General features: G+C 51.1%; 4 protein-coding genes across 7 annotated transcripts in view; 2 read left to right on the forward strand and 2 right to left on the reverse strand.

Annotated features, from left to right (window-relative positions):
• The window catches only part of FBLN7 (fibulin 7), a 101,166-nt gene that overhangs the window by 7,378 nt on the left and 71,502 nt on the right, over window positions 1-22,286 (forward strand). The gene's annotated exons all lie outside the window — the stretch shown is intronic.
• On the forward strand, window positions 64-13,919 carry ZC3H6 (zinc finger CCCH-type containing 6). Of its 3 annotated transcripts, none has more exons than XM_079297787.1 (12): window positions 64-778; window positions 4,007-4,187; window positions 4,478-4,603; window positions 5,127-5,382; window positions 5,594-5,715; window positions 7,242-7,358; window positions 8,097-8,208; window positions 8,763-8,872; window positions 9,324-9,577; window positions 9,973-10,475; window positions 10,803-11,042; window positions 11,472-13,919. In XM_079297787.1, exons 1-12 carry the CDS (start codon window positions 687-689, stop codon window positions 12,971-12,973), a joined length of 3,615 nt encoding a protein of 1,204 aa, XP_079153913.1. In that variant the 5' UTR covers window positions 64-686; the 3' UTR covers window positions 12,974-13,919. The 3 variants fall into 3 exon arrangements, with proteins under 3 accessions (XP_079153913.1, XP_079153914.1, XP_079153915.1); XM_079297788.1 differs by having other exon boundaries at window positions 64-481; XM_079297789.1 differs by lacking the exon at window positions 64-778 and adding an exon at window positions 2,271-2,339.
• On the reverse strand, window positions 15,117-19,407 carry LOC306798028 (uncharacterized protein). The gene is made up of 5 exons (XM_079297802.1): window positions 17,848-19,407; window positions 17,092-17,331; window positions 16,664-16,836; window positions 16,310-16,427; window positions 15,117-15,553 (listed from the first exon to the last, which is right to left on the reverse strand). The coding sequence occupies exons 1-5, from the start codon at window positions 19,351-19,353 to the stop codon at window positions 15,293-15,295; spliced, it is 2,298 nt and encodes a 765-aa protein (XP_079153928.1). The 5' UTR covers window positions 19,354-19,407; the 3' UTR covers window positions 15,117-15,292.
• LOC306798752 (uncharacterized protein) lies at window positions 19,400-22,144 on the reverse strand (the record flags this gene model as incomplete). The annotated part of the gene is made up of 4 exons (XM_079298956.1): window positions 21,344-22,144; window positions 21,076-21,256; window positions 19,445-20,955; window positions 19,400-19,403 (listed from the first exon to the last, which is right to left on the reverse strand). The coding sequence occupies exons 1-4, from the start codon at window positions 21,547-21,549 to the stop codon at window positions 19,400-19,402; spliced, it is 1,902 nt and encodes a 633-aa protein (XP_079155082.1). The 5' UTR covers window positions 21,550-22,144.

Consider the following 22,286-nt stretch of genomic DNA (forward strand, 5'->3'; position numbering starts at 1 on the left):
GCCGCGGCGGAGGGAGGAGGAGGAGGACGGGGAGGAGCGCGGCGGGCGGCGGCGGCGGCGTGAGGGGACGCGGCGACATCGCGGCCCCGGCGGGCGCGGAAGACGCTGTGGCGGCAGCGGCGGCGGCGTGTGCGGGCCGCGGGCGCTGAGCGAGCGTGTGCGGGCAAAGCGCCGGGGGCCGCTGCCGCCGCTGCTGCTGCTGCTGCTGTCGCCGTTCTCCTCCTCCTCATCCTCCTCCTCCCTCAGCCGCCGCCGCCATTTTGTGCGAGTGCCTCGCGCGGGCGCCATGTTTGTAAGGAAGAATTAGGGCCGCCATCTCCGGCCAGCAGCACCTCCCTCCCCCCGTGTGTGTGTCCTCCCGCTCTCCTGTGCCCCGGGGCTGCCGCTCCAGCCGCCGCCGCCGCCGCCGCCTCCCCGCAGCGCCCGCGCGGGGCGGCCGGGCCCGGGCGCTGAGTGCCCGTTAGTGTCTCACTAAGTAACCGTGAGTGCAAACCTTCATCATCTCTCCTCACTGAGGGGCCCGGCCCTCCTCCTCCTCCTCACCGAGCCGCCCCCAGCGCGGCCGTGCGCGCCGCCGCCGCCGCCGCCGCCTCCTCCCGCCGCTCCGCACCGCGGGCAGCGGCGGGGCCCTGCCTTCCTCCACCTCCCTCCTCCTCCTCCTCCTCACCACACCACAGCCAGGCACAATGGCCTTTGAAAGCCTGTTCTCCAAACCCCCAAACCCAGTTCTTGACCCAAACATGCCCGACTCTGACAGGCAACATGCAGGGGACGAAAGGTCGAGTAACATTCTTCTCTCTCTCCGCTTCTCATAATGGTGGTACTTAGTGGGGTGATGCTGGTAATGATGATGCTGATGATGATGATGCTCTGTTGATGTGCCTGAGGGGGTTAACGATGTTTTTGGGGGGCAGGTCACCTTCAGGCTGGAGCGGGGTGGTGGTGGTGGGGAATGCAAGGAGGGGAGGGGGGGTGTCACTGCATTAAAAGTGCAATTTTTTTTTTTTTTTTAATTTTTTTTTAACGCAAGGTTTTAATTTTTCCTTTTGGAATGCATGCGTTTTTACATCTTCATTGATTTATTCTGGCTGGGAAGGGGGGCTGTTTGCCATTCTTTCCATAAATTGCACTTTCCAGGGGGTGTCTGTTGAATGTCACCATTGTTCTCTGTCTCAGGCAGGAAAGGGTGCTCCGAGTTGGGCGGGTTTTTTTATTTTTGGCTGTTTTTGTTGATACCACAATCTCTCACTAGAGCCATATTTAACGTCATTTTCTTGCCAGATTCCACCTTACACATTTAACTGGATCTTTTTTATGCAGATTAAGGGCTGACTGACGTTATCTTTGCCACCTCTCAATCCCCATGCGCAGAAACCCAGAGTCCTGTTCCTGGTGAAAGGACCTCTGTTGCTCCCTCCCTCCTTCCCTCCCTCCTTTTCTCTCCTGCAGCTGCTGGAAATTCAAATCCTTTCTCCAAGCAGCCCTGGCCTTCTTAACTAGTTCCAAAAATACTGTGCCAGGGTGGTAGTTACCAGAGCCAACATCTACCCTGAGCATTCCTGACACAGCTGCAGGAGTTAAAAACCACCCGGGTTTGGGGATCCCCCCACACAACTCCACAGCCCTTCAGAGGACTGGGAAACACTGGGAAAAAAACCAAACAAACAGACAAAAAAAAATAAGGCTTGTACAGGGTAACTGCAAAACTGTTTCTCACTGGAGAAAAAGTCCCGAGTTGTGTGTTATAAATTGGGAAGTGGTCCCAAAATGCTCCTGGGATTTAGTGCAAGGGTCAGGGCACAGCCCAGAGCTGCCTGTGCTTGTTTTCCCCTTGCTGCTCGTCCTTGGGAAATGCTCCTGGGATTTAGTGCAAGGGTCAGGGCACAGCCCAGAGCTGCCTGTGCTTGTTTTCCCCTTGCTGCTCGTCCTTGGGAAATGCTCCTGGGATTTAGTGCAAGGGTCAGGGCACAGCCCAGAGCTGCCTGTGCTTGTTTTCCCCTGGCTGCTTGTCCTCAGGAAGTGATCCCTGAAATGGGCCTGGCCTTCAGTGCAAGTTCAAGGCAGGGCCCAGAGCTGCAGCTTCTTGTTTTCCCCTGGCTGCTTGTCCTTGGTGGAACTTGTGGCCTGTTTTCCAAGGCCAGTGCACACCAGGAATCTGCTGGCATCTCTGTGCTGTGGAGTTCTGCAGTCAGGCTGTGGCTTTTCACTCTTCAGGGATTGAAAATTACCTGCACTCCTCAAATCCACTCTGGGAAGTGCTGGGAGCTGAGTTTTTTTCCAGCTTGGAGTTGTCATCCACTCACCAGCTCTTGCCACCAGTACAACCAGTTGTGACACTGGTAATTGTGCAATAGAACCAATAAGTGCCACCTAAACAACTTAATTAGTTCTAATTTACAAGTGTTGCTCTATCATGTTTTAATTTATGAGGTCTAGAGCGACAATACACACGACCTGGGAGATGACAACTCGTGGTTTTTTATAAAACTTCAGCTCTGTAAAAGAAGTTCATTCTGCTTCAAAAAAGGCCCAACTCCCAAGGTTTTGTGTTACATCAGTAGGACCAGTAAAACCAGTTCACTGCAGGGAACACCCATACTGGGAATCTCACCATTCCCAATCCATGTGTGCAGCAGGAATTCTCTTACTAGTTTGTTGTGTTGAATGATAAAGAAATTACTTAGTAAAAAAATGATAAAAACAACTGTCTGGCCACACTTTGAATATTCCAAGTTAGAAGGTTGTTTTAACTCAATTTTCTCAAGACAGGAATGTTTTAAATTCTTTAAGTAGTTTTAGTTAATTCCTGTTGTTGACATGATTTTGGTGATGAAGGGTCTGAGCCTTCCAGCACAGGGGAAAGATTTTTCCTGTGAGGATTTCTGTGTGAGTAAATCCATGGCAGGGTAAGAAAAAAAAGTTGGAGGCAAGTTTATTTACACACAAATCAATGCCAGATTTCCCAGAAAATAACTTGGGATTTGTTTGCTTTCACTTCTTTATGTCCCAGCCACTCTCTGCTTTTATTTGATTTTCCCAGTGAAAATTCTTTGTTGTTTGGAGTTATTTTCCTTATTAACTCCTAATTTCTTATTTAACCCTCAGGGAATTTTAAGAAGTAAGAAAAAGTAAAATAGTTTTAAATTGAAATGATGGGGAATGAAAATTTAAAGACTTTAGTAATGTTTGAGGTTAAAGATTGCCAGAATATTTCAGAAAGTGCATGCAGGGTTTGGATCTTGGACTTAAGGAGCTTCTGGAGTAAATCTTCTTTGGGCATAAGCAATTCTATTTTTAAGGATGGCCTGAAATAAGGTCAAGGAAGGGGAGCTAAAATCCAGGTTTGGAGTTAGAAATGAAATTAAAACACCTATTGGCTATTTTTGTTTGTTTGTTTTTTGGTTTTTGGTTTTTTTTGTGGAACTGCCCAGAGCTTTCATCAGGTTGCTTTTCCCTGGAAGATTATTTGCCTTCTGTGCTTTTCTGATCCATTTGGGAGATGCTCTAGGAATCCACTCAGACAATGGGAATGTTTTTTGGGATTGTTTCCACATACCCATCGAGCTCCAAATATCTGGAGGTTGTGGGAGAGGCAGGGAACTCAATGACAGGGAGGTTCTGCTCTCCCTTCCTGGAAAATCCCTGAGCATAATTCCCAGAGGAACATGGCAATAACTTAATTCCCAAGGAAGTATTTTATGGAGGAGAATATTTTAATTGATCCTTGAGGGAATGAGTTTAATTGATCATGTCAAAGCATAATTGGATTTTTGGGATAGCTGCAGGTGTTTCAGGGATATTAATGTTCCAGTTTTATTTAATTAATGTAATTCCAAGAAATTCCAGGTCATGCAGCAGTTGTGTCTTCTCCCTGGCATATCCATTTATCCCAAAAATCACAGCTTGGGGTTGCTTTGGATTTCTTAACTGTTTTTTTTTTTTCCAGTGACAGGTGAGCTGGATAATAACATGACATTTTATTGTCTTCCTGGTTTCCCTCTTCCAGGGAAGATGGAGAGCTGGAAGATGGGGAAATAGATGATGCAGCTTATGAGGATGTGAAGGAACATGGCTCAAAAGGGGAGGACAAACAGAAAAATGAGAAAGGCCACCGGAAATCCCGGAAAAAACGCAAAAAAGAGAAGGAAAAGAAAAAATCCAAAAGGAGAAGACGGGACAAGCATAAGGTTAGGAAAAAAACACCAACAGTTGGGAAGTGCTGATTTGATTTATGGGTGTCCAGGACAAGGATCCAGGGAATTGGTGGAGAAATTAAAATGGTTTTATTACCATTAAGACTTAAACTGGTCTTAAATGTCCAAAGTTAAGCCCTGGTCTTGGGAGGCTGGACCAGAAAGATTTTGAGAGCTTTTAGGATAAGATGCACAATATAAATTGATCACTTTTGAGCTCATTATATTTATGGAAAGAAGATGATTCCCTCAAAATTCCCAGTTTTTTTTGTTCTGTTTTCCAGCATAACTCCCCTTCCAGCGATGACAGTTCCGACTACAGCCACGACTCCGACATGGAGCGCACGGAAAGGCCCCACAAAAAAAGCAGCAGCTCTTCCTACAGGGATTATGAGTCCTCCTTCAGTCAGGTAGGAAGTTTGGAAATCATTTCTCACAGCTTTGTTGAGGTGACATCCCAAAAATACAAACACAAACAGTGTGGGTTTGGAATTCTCACGGATTTTTGGAAGCTCATCCAGTTCCCATCTCCCTGAGGAGATTCCCAGATGTAAAGCAGGATCTGTGGTAGAAGATATTTTCCTCCAGGCAACAGGAATCAAGGAATCTTTATTATTTAGGAATCTTTTTATTGCCTGCACTGGATTTAGGGCTAGACTCAAATGAAAGAACTCTGAAAAGCCACTTTTCAATACCTAAAGTTGCTTCTGCTTTTTGGGAGCTCACTTTTCTTGGCTTTTCTCAGCTGGTTAATTAAGATTACAAATTTTTCCTTAATAACTGATTTTTCCCTGTATTATTGATGCTTTTTTTTTGGGTGGGCAAATCTGGTAATGATAACACAGCCCCAGATATGAAATTTTTTGAGAATTTTGGAGGGGTGGGGTTTGGAAATAATGGAATTGCTTCCTCATGCAATCCTTTTCCTTTCAGCATGGACACGTGTCAGGGAATTACATGAGTTCCCAGAAAATGCAGCATAAAAAAAATGTCAAAAGTAAGGATTATGACAACTACAGTCATTACAGTGATGAAAACTTTGGCAATTACAACGAGGAGGAAAAGGATGAGGATTTTGCTGACCAGCTCAAGCAGTACAGACAAGCTAAAGAGACTTCCAGTGGGGATTTGGGACCTCCATTCCCAAAGGAACCAGTGAAGAAACAGGGCATGAAAGGGATCCAGAAAGGTAAGGGAAGCTTTGGTGGCATTTTGGGATGGAACTTCCCTGGGTGAGGGAAGCTGGTTTTCCTGGCATGTTCTGACTGGTCAGAAATAACATTTCCAACAGCAGAAAGGGAAGGATTGAATTTATTCCATTTGTCTCTCTTTGATGCCACGAGAGCACCATTTCCCCTTGATTTCTGTCATCCTTTAAAGAGGTTTTCCCTGTTTTCCAGGTATTTCCCAACGAGGGAACAACTACAGTGTTGGCAGAGGGCGTGGAATGCAAAAGAAACTGAAGCGCAAAGATCGCGGCAGGGGCAGAGGCGGCAATAAAGGATCCGACGGCTTCCACGAGGTACCTGCAGTTCCACTCCTTACCCCCAACATCTGCTTCACCAGTGCTCCAAGAGGAGCTGCAGTAATGGGGATTTACCCCCAGGATCTGCTTCACCAGTGCTCCAAAAGGAGCTGCTGCAGTGGGGATTTACCCCCAGGATCTGCATCACCAGTGCTCCAAAAGGAGCTGCTGCAGTGGGGATTTACTCCCAACATCTGCATCACCAGTGCTCCAAAAGGAGCTGCAATAATGGGGATTTACCCCCAACATCTGCATCACCAGTGCTCCAAAAGGAGCTGCAGTAATGGGGATTTACCCCCAACATCTGCTTCACCAGTGCTCCAAAAGGAGCTGCAGTAATGGGGATTTACCCCCAACATCTGCTTCACCAGTGCTCCAAAAGGAGCTGCTGCACTGGGGATTTACTGCCAACATCTGCTTCACCAGTGCTCCAAAAGGAGCTGCTGCACTGGGGATTTACCCCCAGGATCTGCATCACCAGTGCTCCAAAAGGAGCTGCTACACTGGGGATTTACCCCCAGTATCTGCATCACCAGTGCTCCAAAAGGAGCTGCAGTAATGGGGATTTACTCCCAACATCTGCATCACCAGTGCTCCAAAAGGAGCTGCAGTAATGGGGATTTACTCCCAACATCTGCATCACCAGTGCTCCAAAAGGAGCTGCAATAATGGGGATTTACTGCCAACATCTGCTTCACCAGTGCTCCAAAAGGAGCTGCAGTAATGGGGATTTACCCCCAGTATCTGCATCACCAGTGCTCCAAAAGGAGCTGCAGTAATGGGGATTTACTGCCAACATCTGCATCACCAGTGCTCCAAAAGGAGCTGCAGTAATGGGGATTTATTCCCAACATCTGCATCACCAGTGCTCCAAAAGGAGCTGCTGCAGTGGGGATTTACTCCCAACATCTGCTTCACCAGTGCTCCAAAAGGAGCTGCTGCACTGGGGATTTACCCCCAACATCTGCTTCACCAGTGCTCCAAAAGGAGCTGCAGTAATGGGGATTTACCCCCAACATCTGCATCACCAGTGCTCCAAAAGGAGCTGCAGTAATGGGGATTTACCCCCAACATCTGCTTCACCAGTGCTCCAAAAGGAGCTGCTGCACTGGGGATTTACCCCCAACATCTGCATCACCAGTGCTCCAAAAGGAGCTGCAGTAATGGGGATTTACCCCCAACATCTGCATCACCAGTGCTCCAAAAGGAGCTGCAGTAATGGGGATTTACCCCCAACATCTGCTTCACCAGTGCTCCAAAAGGAGCTGCTGCACTGGGGATTTACCCCCAACATCTGCATCACCAGTGCTCCAAAAGGAGCTGCAATAATGGGGATTTACCCCCAACATCTGCATCACCAGTGCTCCAAAAGGAGCTGCTGCAGTAATGGGGATTTACTCCCAACATCTGCATCACCAGTGCTCCAAAAGGAGCTGCTGCACTGGGGATTTACCCCCAGGATCTGCATCACCAGTGCTCCAAAAGGAGCTGCAGTAATGTGGATTCTTTTTTTTTTCTCCCAGGATGGCAAGCCAGTGAAGAAATGGGTTAATATGAGCCAGGAGTTCATCAACCAGCACACAGTGGAGCACAAGGGCAAGCAGATCTGTAAATATTTCCTTGAAGGGAGGTGTATTAAGGTAAATATTATTATTTTTCAAAATAAATTTTTAGCAAACTTGAGTGTTGAAACTCAGTGTTTTGATTTGTGATGTACTGAGGATTTCTAGATGGAATTATTTTTGAAAAAACAGCCCCTTTTTTACACAATGAAAATTTATATTTTTATGAATGCATTCAATAAAAACATCCTAAACTTACCCTGAGAATGATAATGAATTAATGACATCATATCTCACAAGTCTGGAATCTCTAAGTGGGCAACAATTCCTGAATACATGAAATGATTTCCTGCTGATTGGAGAACTTTGAAGGACTTGCTTTGTGGTGCTAAACTTTCAAAAGTGGGATTGTTAGAAAACACAACCACTGAAAGTTTCTCACTTTCATTTGGTTCCTTGGGATTTAGGGGTGAAATTTTTTATTTCTTACCCAAATGGCAAAAACAAAAGTGAGAATGGTTGGAAATGTTGTGTTGCTGCTGCCTTTAAATACCTTTGGCTCAGACTATTGACTGTTTGCTGCCACCTTCAGTCCCATTTATTCCTTTGAATTCCAATCCAGGAATTTTCTTTATGTCCAGATCCCCCCAGTTTACAGTTTTTATTGCTTACAATAGAATTAAATGTTGTTACAGATGAAAAATTTAAATTCAGCTGAAGAGGATGTTGTTTTTACTATGGAATTAAATTACTCAGCATTTCAGATGGATAATGGTTTTTCCTTGTGGTTTTTTTTTTTTTTCAATTTATTTATAGGGAGAACAGTGTAAATTTGATCATGATGCAGAGATTGAGAAGAAAAAGGAAATCTGTAAGTTTTACATCCAGGGTTACTGCACCAAAGGAGAGAACTGCATTTATTTGCACAATATCCTTTAAAAATACTTCTAAATTCATCTGAAATGTTAATTTCTGATACTTTATTTCTATTTATTTTGATATAAATTACTTCTACAGGTGACTGTTATTTAAGAGACTCTACCACCCACTGTGTGGATTAATTACAAGATTCTTTTTCTCAAATGTTTCAGAGGAAAAATAAATACAAAATTACTGATCTGTAACATTTTTGGAAATAAAATCCCTGGAATTTTAGATACATTTATCCATGCTTTTAAACCCCTGATCTGTTCCTCTTTCTCATTATTTTGGCATTTTCCTCTGGATTGAGACCTTGTCCCTTTTGAATCACAATTGGAAAATTAAATCCAGAGGATTTAAATCCGAATTAAAAATTAAATCGAAAATTTAAATCTGAATCATTTAAATATGACAGAAATCTCATTTTTAGGAGAAATTTTAAATGGAAGTAAGAGATTATTTGGTTATTAGCTTCCAAAATTCCTACCATAAAGATGAATTCCTGATGAAGAATTGAGGGATAGCTCCCCAACTGTTAAGAACCCTTAATTCCTTCCTCACATGAATTCCCCTGCAAGTTCTACCACACAGGAGCCAAGTGTTATCAAGGAGATAAATGCAAATTCTCTCATGCTCCCCTGACTGCAGAAACCAAGGAGCTGTTGGATAAGGTGAGTGATCTGGAGCTGGGAATGTTGAGATTGGAGTGGGGAGGGCATGGAGGAGCCTTTTCCATGTGCTCTGGGATTATTGGGATATTCCCTCTCCAGTCACTGCCCAGCAGGCTTTAAAAGAAAATTAGTGTGAATCCAACACTAAAACCATGAGGAATGTTGGAATAACTCCTTCCACTCCTGTTTGAAGGAAGTGAACTTGTGGGAAATTCTTCCTGAAATAGAGAAGTGTTTTCTTGGCTGGGATTCTGTGTCCTGGAAAACAGCTCCCAAAAATGGGTTTAGAATTCCTTTGAGTTGGATGTCAATATCCAGCAGGATTGTAGCAGATAACAGGGAAGTTGTCTGTTTAAATATAGAAATAATATTTGAATAAAAGGCAGAAGGCTCAGCTGAAGTGGAATAGTGGAAAACTGCTGGAATTTTTGCCCACATGGCTTTGTTGCAGGTGTTGAATAACGAGGAGGAGCCCCAAAATGAAGATGAGAAGGAGCTGGAGGAGCTCAGGAAACGGGGCATTGTTCCTCTCCCCAAACCCCCACCAGGGGTTGGGCTCCTGCCAACCCCCCCAGAGCAATATCCCTTCTCTGAGTCTGACATGGAGAACTACCAGGATCCTTCAGGAGATTACAAGAAAATCCCATCTCTCTTTGAAATCGTCGTGAAGCCCACTGTGGATCTGGCACACAAAATTGGGAAGAAGTAAGTGTTGGAATTCTGGGGAGAACTCTCCTGGAGATTTATTGTTTAATCTTTAATTGTTGCTGTCAGGGTTCTGGGCTAAGTTAAGGATCTTCCAGATAGCTGATACCAGGATTATCCAGAAGTTAGCTCTTGGTTTGGCATTCTCTGTCTGTGGGTGGAGCATTTTGTAGTTGGCTTTTCCTTGGGCAAAACCAACGGAGATGAGCAGATAGTGGAAAAAACGTGGTTTTGGCCAAGTTAAGGGATGTGGAATGGGTGTAGTTGGAAAATAATGCTTCTTTGGGAATTTTATCCAATATTAAATCAAATTAAGAGTGGGAGGGGGTGGAGAGATCCAGCTGTTGGTGTTTGCAGGTCCAGAATTTGATTCCTCGATTTCCTTCCTCTTCCAGGCCACCGAGCTTCTACAACAGCGGGTCGCCGCCGCGGCCACCGTTCCAGGGCAACGACCCCCATTCCCAGCACATGTACAACCCTGGCTCCAGCCCAGGGCCAGGCCCTGGCATGTCCCAAGGACACAACGGGCCCCCCATGCACCCCGGCTCCCCCGGGCACCATCCCTGCGGCGGCCCCCAGGGCCCGGGAATGCCGCACAGCCCCCCCATGCAGGGCGTGCCCCCGGGCTACATGGGCCCGCAGAACCAGACTGGAATGGCCATGCAGGGCCAGCAGGGTGGGCCACCCCTCACCCCTCCGGGCATGGGGGGATCCTACAACTCGCCCGGGGTGCAGGGACACATGGTGAACATGCCAAGGGACAATCACTGTCCCCCGGGGCCGCAGTACCAGCAGATGCCCGGGGACTACGAGCCCATGCAGAACCCGGCCGACTTCTACGACAACTATTATTCCCACCAAGCTGTACACAACTTCCAGCCAGCCAATAATTCCGGAGGTAAGGACGTCTGCTGGATGAATTTTGGATGGAAACTCCCTGGAACGTCTTCAGTGTTCTGGTGCTGTTGTTATGTCATGTTGTGCTTGAGGTTGAAACGGGATATTGGGAAGAATCCTTCCCTGTGAGGGTGGGGAGGCCCTGGCAGAGTTTTCCCAGAGAAGCTGCGGCTGCCTGATCCCTGGAAATTTGGATGTGGGATAGGGGAAGGTGTCCCTGCCGTGGCATGGAACTGCCTGACCCTTGAGCTCCTTTCCGTCCCATTGCACGATGGCATGTTGATAGCTGTCAGCATTTCTCTGGGCTAACTGGAGCTTTGTCCTGCAGATGGAGCGTGGCACGGGGAATTCCCGGATCACCAGGCTCACATGATGGCTCCGGAGTCGCACCCGGGCGGGAGCGAGTCGGACTGCATGGGAGGCCACATGGGCCACAACCAGGGCATCAACGTGCCTGATTTCCTGCCAGCCATGCAGAAAGCTCTGTATGTGAGGCTCAGCCAGAAGCACCAGCGGGATGGAGACTCTGCCAGCAGCCAGGGACAGAGGGCCATGAGCAAAGATGAAGGTGAGCAGGATTTGGGTGGGATTCTGGGCAGCAAATGGGTTGATGTTGACTCGCATCAAGTCACTGTGGATAGTTATTGGGGATATCCAAGCAGCAGCTCTTCTTCCCAACTTCTTCTAGGATCTTCTAGGATCCTTTTTTTACTAGTACCTATAAGGATTGTTTGATAGCAGGTTCTTTTCCCAAGTTAATATTGATAGATATGGAGACACTCCCAAGCTGTGTTGCATTCTATCTCCACTACCTCCAGGTTTTTTTGTTACGGCATTTCTTTGATTAAATGGATTTTGGTCATTTGAGGTTGTGATCTTTCTGATCAGATCTTTTCAGTTCGACTTTACTGAGGAGTTTCCCATTAGGGAGTGTCCGATTCTCTAAGGATTATTTGCTGGAATCACCTCAATTTTGTGGCATTTCTTTGATTTTTAGATGACAATGTCAACTGGTATTCCAGTAGCGAGGAGGAAGAGGGGAGCAGTGTTAAATCAATCCTGAAAACCTTAAAGAAACAGAGCGAGAACTTTAGGAACCGGCAGCAACATTCCACAGAGCAGCACATGCTGGGGATGCCTACGGATCCGAGGCTGGCCAAAGACAAAGGTGTGGGGCCTCAGGCTGCTGACCCCCGGCTCCGGGCCTCTCCCAGGCCCACCCCCAGGAAACCTGCGGAGTCGGCGTCCCTGGATCCCCGGCTGGCCCGCGATCCGCGGATGCACAAGGTCAGCGAGGGCCACCCCGGCTCCTCCCTGCCCGGGGCCAAGCTGGATCTGCACCACGCCCACGCCGGGGCCAAGGTCAAGCAGAAAGGGCTGGATGACGACGAGGAGGACTCGGAGAGGGAGCTGAGGGAGCGAGCTTTCCTCATTCCCTTGGAGCCTCTGCCGGGCGTCACGTTGCGGGATCCCCGCTCCCAGCTGCGCCAGTTCAGCCACATCAAGATGGACGTGACCCTGATGAAACCCAACTTTGCCAAGCACATCGTGTGGGCCCCCGAGGACCTGCTCCCAATCCCTCTGCCCAAACCCGACCCCGTCTCTTCCATCAATCTGCCCCTCCCTCCTCTCATCGCCGACCAGAGACTGAACAAGCTGCGGAACCTGAAGAGCGATCCGCACCCCACCGCCATGCCGGCCGACCCCCGGCTCGCCGCCAAGGCCAAGAACAGCCTGGCAGCCCGGGCTGGATACTTGGATCCATCCGCAGAGTCCCACGCCAGCAGCTCCAGCAAACTGGGGGATCCTCGCTTGCAAAAGAACGTCGACCCCAGGCTCCACAGACTGTCCAGCGCGGACGCTCACCACGGAGCGGGGAAGGATTCCCACCCTCCCAAGTTTGACCCTCGCCTCGCCAGAGCCGCAGCCGGCTCATCCCAGCCCTCGGAAGGCGCCGCTCCCAAACCCGACCCCGACGCTCTGCCTCCGTACGCGCCCAAATTATCGTCCAGCGGCGGCAGGCTGGGAGCTCCCGGCTCCATCCTGAGCGGGATCAGCCTGTACGACCCCAGGGATCACAGCTCCTCCTCGGACACGGCTCCGGCCGCGGCGGGGGAGAACGGAGAGAACCAGAAGAAAAGCATCTTGAAAAATTCCACTAAAAACGAGCCGAGCCTGGCGGAAGAGGCGTCCCAGCAGAAAGCTGCCTCCTCCAGCACGGAGAAACCCGCGGAAGGCTCGGCAGAAACCGCGTCGGACAAGGCGAACAACAGCAGCAAACCTCAGGCGAAACACTCGAGCGCCGCTCCTGCCGTCCATAACCTGCCCATCCAGGCTCTGTCGGGGCTGATCCGGCCGCAGTACAGCGACCCCCGGCAGGTGAGGCAGCCCGGACAGGGAACGCCGGCCCCGGAGAGCGACCCCAACGGGGAGTCGGATGACAAATCCCTCAAAGATGTTTTCAAGACTTTCGATCCCACCGCTTCCCCCTTTTGTTAGCAGATGGCTTTGGAGTCTTTTTACCGTCGTGGGTATTGCAGTTCTCTGCTGTTTTGTACCTGGGTTACCTCTTTTGGCTTTATTTATTTTTAAATTATAATTCCCACCACTTTTCAGCTGCTAATCTCCGAACCACACGCAGTTCTCCAGTACGCTCGAGTGTTTGCAAAGCTGTGGTATTTTCTAGAGGAATCCTTTTTCTTTCCAATTTCAGGGAGACTAATAATTGACCTGTAGAAAGGAAACCAATCCCCCCCCCTCCCACCCCGGATCATGTTAGAGCTGAGAAAAGCACTTTCATTGTAAATAAGTCATGGAAAATTCCCAGAGCTGTATATGTGTGAGCTGCCTCTTTCCCAACCACCACTTAGATCCGATTGCCACATTTGTATAGATCCAAGCAATATTATGTACATGAATTCCCAGGAGTGATGCCATTCCAGGACTGCCAAACCCCTGAACTGACAGAAAACCCCCCCAGAAATTCATTCAAAGGAAAAGCGTCGCTCCTCCTTTTCCAATGAGTTGATGTAAGACACGGACAGTTTTTATTCCTGCAGTCAATATTAGTGTAAAAGAGACTATATCACATATTGAGGATGAAAAATGTCATATCTTTTAAAAGTATTTTATTCTATGCTGTACATAGAAGAAATTGTGAAGTACATAACTAGCAAAAGTAACTGTTGAAAGTGGAGAAAACTACACTGTCTAATAAGAAAAAAAAAGAAAAAAAAAAAAAAGGTTTTTATTTAATTTTTTTCCACGCCTACACGATTGGGATTTAGTGCTCCGAGTTCCATTGTGGTGTTCATGTATTTCAACGTATTTTTGTATTCAGCTGCTTAATTTGTATTGCTTTTTTTGTATGGCTGTAACTGCAGTACTTGTATTCATGGTGTCTCGACGACATTTTTAACAAAACAATTAAAAAGGGTACAGTTAATTCCTGGTGATGACTCCGTGTGCATACCAGCTGGGATGAGGGGGAACTGCAGCTGGCCTTTTTGGGATGGTTTGTGGGGTTTTAAACTAACCTTGTGCCTGGAGAGAGTTGCCATTTTCCACCCTGGAACATCCTTGAATTGCCCAGGTTTTGCCTGGCACAGCACAGCTGTCCTCCACATCTCTCATCCTGCCTTTTGTCCAGAGGAAACACCAGGAAATTGCCAGCCAGCTGCATTCCCAATAAAAATGTGCTGGCTGCTCCATCAATCATCTGCTTCCCACCCCTTTGAAATGGTCCTTGGAGGACTTTTCCCTCTTGTTTTTCCCTTGGCCAAGTGATGGTCATGGATCTTTTCCTCTTTGCTACTGGGAGAGCAGAGTGTTTATCCCAAATCCTGAGGTTTTGCCAGTGATTCCTGCCTGGCAGAGGAGGCATCTCCAAAGGCAATCGTGGTTCCAGTTTGCCTTCCATTAATTTGATTTTTTTTTTTTTTTTTTTTGGTAGGAAAAGTAGAGAACAGACATAGAACTGGATTGTTATTTTGGAGTAATCCATTCCTTCCTGGAATCCTTCCTAGAATCCTTCCCTTCCTTCTTCCTCTCCTCCATGCACCCCTGCTTTATCCATTGCAGATATCTTCCCAGAATCTCCAGAGTGCCTGCTGCTGCTTTTCCTGGGAATATGGAGGAGATTCCTCATCACCAAGCAAGTAATGGAATTCCTGGTGTGGGGAAGGTGGGTGGGATGGGCTGCAGCCACCATGGAGCCAGTTGTGATTGTGCTGTTGGATTGTTTGTCCTTTCCACCTCTCCTGCAGAATTCCAGCAGGGAGCAGCATTTCCACTCGTGATCCTGAGGCTGGGAAGGAGGGATGTGCAGAGCCAAGGATGCAGGAGCAGCAGTGGCACCAGTCTGGGATACCCTGGAAGCTGTGAGGTGGGTGATCTTGGGGATTGAATGTTTGCTCTGGATAGGAAAGAATCCTGGGGCTCAGTGGGATTTGGGGAAGAAATCTGCAGGGGCAGCAGGTGAGACAAAATGCTGCCCACTGTGTATCCCTGGATATGTGAAGGAAGGAAGGGTTGGAAGACAGCAGAAAGCCTGAGCATCTCTGGATCACAGAATCCTGGATTAGTTTGGGTGGGAAGGGACCTAAACTCATCCCATTCCACCCCCTGCCATGGGCAGGGATTCTCCAAAGCCCCATCCATCCCATCTCACCACCTGGAGGTAAAACACTCACCAGAAGATTCCTGGCCTCCCCATGGTTTTCCTGCCACGATGGAAAAACTCCAGCAGGAATCCTTCACACTGCAAACTTTTCCTCCTCTGCTTCCAGAGCCAGTGGGACAAGGAGCCTCTCTCTGGGTTTACAGGTGTCTGTCCATGACTGTAGGTCCTTTCCTGGGTTTGGGATGCTTTGGGATATTCCTGCTCTGAGGGGTTTGCTCTTGCACCAGGGACATCAGGGTGGGCTCAGCCTTTGCCTCTCGAGTTTTCCTCAGCCCTAATTCATCCCGGTTGGAATTCAAAGCCTCCTTGGCTCTGTGCTGTGTCAGTTTTTTCCTCCACTGCTGGCAGAAAGCAGCAACTTCTTCTTCTTCAGGGTCTGCTGAGGGCTGTCCCAAACCCTGTTGGGCAGAGGAATTGCTTGAATATATCCCTGTGCATCCTGAATTATGGAAAAGTCTGGATCAGCTGATGTGTGTGTGATCCACGTGGCATTGCCACCTCTTAATGCTTCAAAAGCTCCTCCCTTGCAGGAGAGGAAAGGAGGGCACTTTCTTGATAAACACGGGATTTTCCAAAGGGAAATCACAAAGGACTTGGGGATCTAGACAGTCAAAATTGATTAATTAACTCACTAATCCAGGCTGGCAGCAGCAAAGTTAAAAATGGGAAAATAGAAAAAGTTTTAAGTTTAATTAAGCATGGAAGGAGCTTTGTCACCCTTGGGGCTGATTGTTCAGCAAATGGGATTCTAAAAGATCTTCAAAAAAGAGATGCTGATCCCAGGGAAAGCAGTAGGATTATAAAGGAGGGTGGGATTCAGGTGGCAGTGCTGCCTCAGGGACAGGCTGGTGGTGTTTGCACTTGTTTTCCAGCTTTTTTTTTCAGGAAAATTCTGCTCCCACAGACTTTACAGTCAGATCAGGTGACTGCTGATGGCAGCTGCATGGGAAACTCTTGGGAATTTGGCTTTTGGGAATAAAACAGGATAGCATGGAGTAATTCCAAATAAAGGTGAAAATTAAGTGGGGAATGGACAGGTAAAGGTGACTTCAAGGACAGTCAGTGCCTTGATGATGCAGGGTGAGCAGTTGGAGAGGGCTTGGAGCAACCCTTCCCTCCCAAATAATTAGGAATTGTTTCCACAATGGACTCACTTTGACACACGCTGCCTCAGCTGCCCTCAGGATGTGCTGGATTGCTTGGAGGAGGTTCTGCACATTGCTCAGCAGCAGCTCAGAGGAGGCCTTGCTCTCCCTAGTCACTGCTTTCACCCTTCAAAGACATCCCAAAGGATTTTATTGGAAGGACATTGGACATCCTGATGGTGTTGTTATCCCAAACCCAGCTGGTGAAACCCAGGGAGGGAAGGGAGGCCTCCAAATTATTCCTCAACTCTTGGACAATACCCACCTCCCCTAGGACCTCTGGGGACAGCACCCACATTCCTTGGAGAAGGGATTCCTCTTGGATAGCCCTGGGAAAGGTGATCCCAGGTGCTGGCAGCTCACCTGGCCACGATGCTGAGCTGGCTGCTGATGGACTGGGTGTGCTCGGTGGCACGGAGCAGCTCCATGGAGCATCTCTGGTCCAGGCACTGCTTGGCAAGGATGTTCCCAAACTTAACAACCACCTGCCCATCAGAAACCATTTGCCTGGCACAGGCAACAAACTGCTCCTTGCTCTGGAATGGGATGAAAATCGATGGGATGGGGGAGAGAAGGAAAATCAAAGGTTTTCCTGGAGAACAGAGAGGGTCCAGGAGGCTCCTGAGGAAAAGGAAAGGATGCCAAGCTCACATCCAACCAGGAGGAAGGAATTTGGAGCATTTTGCATAAACAGAGCTGGTGCCACTCTCCCAAGAGCTGGGTGACACAGGGATTTGGGATGGAGCTGCTGTGAACCTAAGGGAATAGTGAGGGATGAAATGCTGCCTTACCACAATGGGGCCCTTCCTCCTCAGGAACTGAGCCATGTGCAGCATCCTCGTGGCCATGTCCTGGGTCACCTGGGACACCTTGCTGGGGCCACCCTGCCACTTGTCACAGTTTCCTCTTTCCTGCTTTGCAGGGGAGATGCTGGAAGGATCCTGGTGCTGTTGAGGCAGTAATGGAGCAGGTGCCAAGCCTGGAATGTGGGGAGGCAGTGATGCTGAGTGGTCTCCTCCACCTGGGTGCTTCTGAAGAGATTTTGGTGAGTAAAGTTGGTGGGAGAGCTGCCCACCCCTTGCTGGGTCCATTCCACCTTCCCACCAGCCCTTCTCCCTAAATCCAAAGCCCTTGGAGCCATCTCCAAATGGGAGTAGGGTGTCCTGCAAGCTGACAGTTTGCAATTAATTCCCAGCACAATTAGAGCTCTAAAGCACTTTGCTGAAGGGTCTGTGCCAAAGCCTCCCCCTTCTCCTGACACCCATGGGAATGGAGTTGCTGGTATTCCCAGTGGGAATGCGTGGAGGTGAGGGAGACTGCTACAGCCCCCCTGCCTCGAAAATGGTGGAGTGGGATGGATGTAGGATGTCATCAGATATCCAGGAATCCAGGGCTGCTGGAAACCTGAGCTGCCCCAGTGGCCCAGGGTCAGCCTGCTGACCTCCAGAGGCCCTGCCAGCATCCCTCACATTCCTGCTCCATGCTGGCAGCACCAGGAATGAGAACAGCCCTGACCAACACCCTGCCAGGGACCAGAGCTCCCATACCAGCTCACCCACTTCCTGCACAGCTCCTCTGGCTCCTCTGCTCCTGCGTGGCTGAGCTCCTGCTGCCTCTGTGGGCTCTGGGGCTGGGCAGAGCCTGGCTGTGCTGCTGGGTGATCCTGGGAAGTGTGACTCCTGCTGCAGCATGTCCCTGTCCATTCCATGGATAACCTGGAGCTGTGTAACAAGGTAATGTGCCTTGGCTGACCAGTACCACACCATACTGTCCTGGCAGGGATCCCCAGTGTCCTGGCAGGGATCCCCAGTGTCCTGGTGGCTCTGGAAGTGCTGCTGGGCTCTTCCCAGCACGTCAGCCGTGAGCAGCAGGAGGTGCTCAGCCATGGACAGCAGGTCAGGCTGTGATGGGAGCTGAGCATCCTGCAGGGTGTTCCTGACCCACTGGACATCAGCCAGGAGCTGATTTGCCTTCTCCTCAAAACCTCCTTTGCTCCTCTCCCTCTGCTCTTGGGTGAGGTTGGACAGAGCTGCTCCAACCACATCTTGGATGAGCTGCAGCTGTTCCATGTTGACCCTTCCCATGTGGAGCAGCAGCGCCTTGGCCCTGAGGGCCACATCCCTCCTCAGGAGCTCAAAGTGGATGGCCAAGCTGGCAGCAGGCAGTGGGGAGAGCAGCAGGGTGTTGGACACATCCAGCAGTGCTTCCATGAACACCTGGATCTCCTCCCGGAGCACCAGGATCCCTCTGGCACCGCGGTCCCCAGGGCAGGATAAGAAGGAGAGCCGGGCAGCCTCCTGCAGCCTGAGGGAATTCTCAGCCACAGCAGCCAGGAGGCTCCGTGGGCCAGCCTTGTTCCTCACAGCTCTGCTCAGCTCCCTCAGGAACAGGACATCCCTGCCCACGAACTGATCCATGGCATCCAGCAGGACACACATGCCAATGGCCCAGCGGGCACCGTGCAGCTCCAGGATGGCCTTTGCCATCCCACAGGATTCCCTGAAGGACACTGCCTTCTCCAGGAATGCTTTGGTGTTCAGCTGAGCACGGGAAAACTCGGCTTGGAGCTGCAGAAAGCTCTCCTGGACATGGGAGGGACTGGGATTTTCCTTGCTGCAGGCTGTGCTTGCAATGTCTCCTGCCACCCGCACTGCTCCAGCTAAGCACAGCAGGGTCTCATCCAGAGCCTGCTTCCCTCTTGGAACGTCTCCTGACAGGATAAAGCCAAGCACTTGCTGGGCCAGACCATTCCAAGAGCCTGCCACAGCTGCCAGGCACTCCTGAGTCTCCTGGATCCTTCCCCAGAGCCTGAGTGGCACGTGGAGCAGCCTGCCTGGAGCAGGGCCCGTTTCCATGGCCAGGCTGATGATGTGTGGGGTCAGTGCTGTGATATCCTGGTGCTGCTGCAGCAGCTGGAGCTGGGGGGGCTCAGCCAGGGGCAGTGCTTCCCGTGCTGCTTCCACACAGCCACGGGAGAGCTCCAGCAGCACGGAGCACACAGCGCGGACAGCGGCCGTGTCACCGGCCCGGGACGCTGCCAGCAGAGCTGCCATCACAGGGTGTGTGTCCCCTGTCCCTGTGTCCCCATCCAGGGGCAAGTCAGCTGGATGGCTTTGGAAATCTCCTTGGAATTCTGCCTCGTGCCTCCCGGTGTGGGACAGGCTGAGCTGCAGCTCGGTGCTCCTCACACGCTCCCGGAGCGGGCTGAGGATCTCGGGGTGGTTGGAGCCATCCAGCCCGGCTTGGACACGGAGAGCAGAGTCCATCAGGGAGCTCACTGCCTGGGAAAAGGCATCCCGGCTCTGGAGGCAGGAAAACCTCCCAGGAAGGAGGGCAGTGACCTCTCCCAGCTCCAGGATGGATTTGGCCAGCTGCTCCACCCACACCAGCAGCCCATTCCTGAAGATGGGATCGGTGGCGCTGTCCAGGTGCCGGGTGGTGGCTGCCACCAGCCAGCGTGCCCAGCCCGCCAGGTGAGCAGCATGCCAGGAGAATCCCTGGGCATCCCAGCCTTCCAGTGCCTCTTGGCACCACTCCCTGTGCCTGGCCAGCTCCAGGAGGGATAACTCCAGCAGCTCCCTCGTGCCAATGCTCTGCTCAAAGCAGCGCAGGAGGCTGTGGGTGGCTCTGGCCCAGGCACAGCACAGGGCCTGCAGCTGCTCCGTGGAGTTCCTGCTGATTTCTGTGAGCAGGGAAGGGAGGCTGGCCAGCAGGCTCTGCAGGTGCTCCACACCCTCCTGGATTTCCCTGGCAGTCTGGGCCTTGGCACACCTGGCCAGGACCAGATCGGCCGCTCGGAGCATCTGCTGGGCCTGGGCAAAGAAAGCAGCAATGAGGGGCTGCAGCTTCCTTAAAATTCCTCCAGGTGCTGCTGGAAAACACCCTGAAGCAGCAAGGCTGAGGGCACCTTCAGCCAGCTGCCTCAGGGGCTCCCTCTCCTGGAAGAATCCCTCCAGGATTTGGCACAGCGTGGCCCTGAGCGCTGCCCTGTCCAGTTTTCCCAGCTCCTCCCTCAGGCTGTGACATTCCTGCTCCAGCCTGTGTTCTCCCTGTTCCTCCCTCTGGCTCATGTGGCTGCAGATGCTCCTCCTCAGCTGTAGCAGGACCCAGCAGCGTTGCACCAGCTCCAGCTGCAGATCCAGCCTGGATGACTCTGCCAGCAGCATTCCATGGAGGATGATGGTTTCCAAGTGGGAGTTGAGCCCACCCTCGGAGAGGTGCAGGGGGTCAGGGTGGGAGAGGAGAGCCTGGAGGCTGCTCATCTGCTGGGAAAAGATCCCACTCCTGTCCTGTGGCTCCCTGAGCAGGGAGAGCAGCTCCCTGATGGTCCTCTCCAGCAGCTGGAAAACGGGATCCTGGGAGAGGTCAGCTGGGCAATCCCTGGGACGCGTCAGGGCTGTGTGGATGAGTGGGACACACTCATGGAGCAGCTGCAGGGCGTGGGCCAAGCTCTTCCCTGCAGGACACTCTTGGATTTGCTGGATGTGCTTGGCTGTCAGGTGGCTCAGCAGGAGCAGGGCCTCAGAAAAGGGCTGGAATGCTGCCAGCAGCCCTGAAGCATCCCGGGCATCCTGGAGCACGCTCAGGCATTCCAGGAGCCAGCTGGCAGCACCAGTGATCCTCCTCTTCCCTGCAGCCTCTTCCAGCTGAAGGAGCTAACAGGAAACAAGGCAGGAAAGCTGCTCAGGTCAGGAATTCCCATTCCTGTTTTACCCCTGGAGGTGTGGTTTGCTCCGTGGATCTGCTGGAGCTTTCCCTCCCCAGTGCCCTCTCACCTTTGCTGTCTCCATCAGGATCCTCCTGGCAGCCAGTGCCAGGTGCTGTCGGTGCCGAGGGCTCTCTGGATGCTCCTGGAGCTGGGATGCTGCCAGCAGCACATCCCTGCCAGCCTGGAGCAGGGATTCACCCACAGGAGCCAGCTCCGTGCTCCCTTCCTCACCAGGATGCTCAGACAGCCTGGAATGGGAGGACTGTGCTCAGCACTCCTGTCTGTTCCCAATCCCGCCTCTCCAGGCTCTCCTTTCCCATCTCTTCCCACCTCACCTCCTTGCCACAGCGGCCAGTTCTTCCACAGCTTTGGATAATTTTCCTGCTTTTTCCCCCAGATTGGGAAAGGCTGGGCAAATCCCACCTTCTTGTTCCAGGGCGAGGAGGAGGTGGCACAGCTCCACAGCCATGGGGCAGAGAATTCCCTGGATTGCTCTGTTGTCTGTTGGGAGCCCGAGCTCAGAGAGAGGAAAAGGCTCCATGTCCTGCCTGGAAAAGGGAAAAAACCCCAAGGGTTAATTGGGATCTAGTGTGGAATTCCCGGTTTTCTCACTGAGCTCGGATGGGGACGGCAGTTCCTGGCTGGGGAAACGCTCCCGGCTTTAATTTCGCCCAGCCCTGGAACCAGGTGACTCACCTGGAATTGCTGGGACAGCGGGGCCGGGATTTCCTTTCCCGCGGGATCATCACGGGCTGTTCGCGGCACTGCATTCCCTCGCAGCGAGGAGGGATCGGGAGCGCCAGCTCTTTTTTTCCCCCCGATTCCCGCAGTTCCCGGGACGCCATGCGGGCCGTTCCCATGGGAGCGACGCCGGGAATGCGCCAGCGTCGCCATGGAGACGGCGGGGCGCGCGGCGGTGACGTCACGCGGCGCGCCGGCCGCGGGGCGCGCCGGGAGTTGTAGTTCGGCGCCTTCCGGGATTCCCTCGGCCTGGGTGCGCAGGGGAGGGATCAGGCAGGAATATCCCAGTTTTCCCCCTCCAGGGGCGTTTTTGGCCAACCCAAATGTGCGCTCAGCTAACGGGGGAAGGACACAGGCGACCCTTCTCCTGATCATCCTTAGCGCGGAGCATTCCCAGGAAATCCGAGCTTCATCTCTGCCGCCTCGCAGGTGAGGTAATTCCCCGGGAAGGCCGAGAAGCGACGTGAATAACCTTCAGGATAAGGATTGCCCTGCCACGGAGCCCGCACTAAGCCGGGAATAACCCGGCGGGAGGAG

The sequence above is a fragment of the Erithacus rubecula genome (genome assembly GCF_903797595.1).
Source record: "Erithacus rubecula genome assembly, chromosome: 2".
Lineage (NCBI taxonomy): Eukaryota > Metazoa > Chordata > Aves > Passeriformes > Muscicapidae > Erithacus > Erithacus rubecula.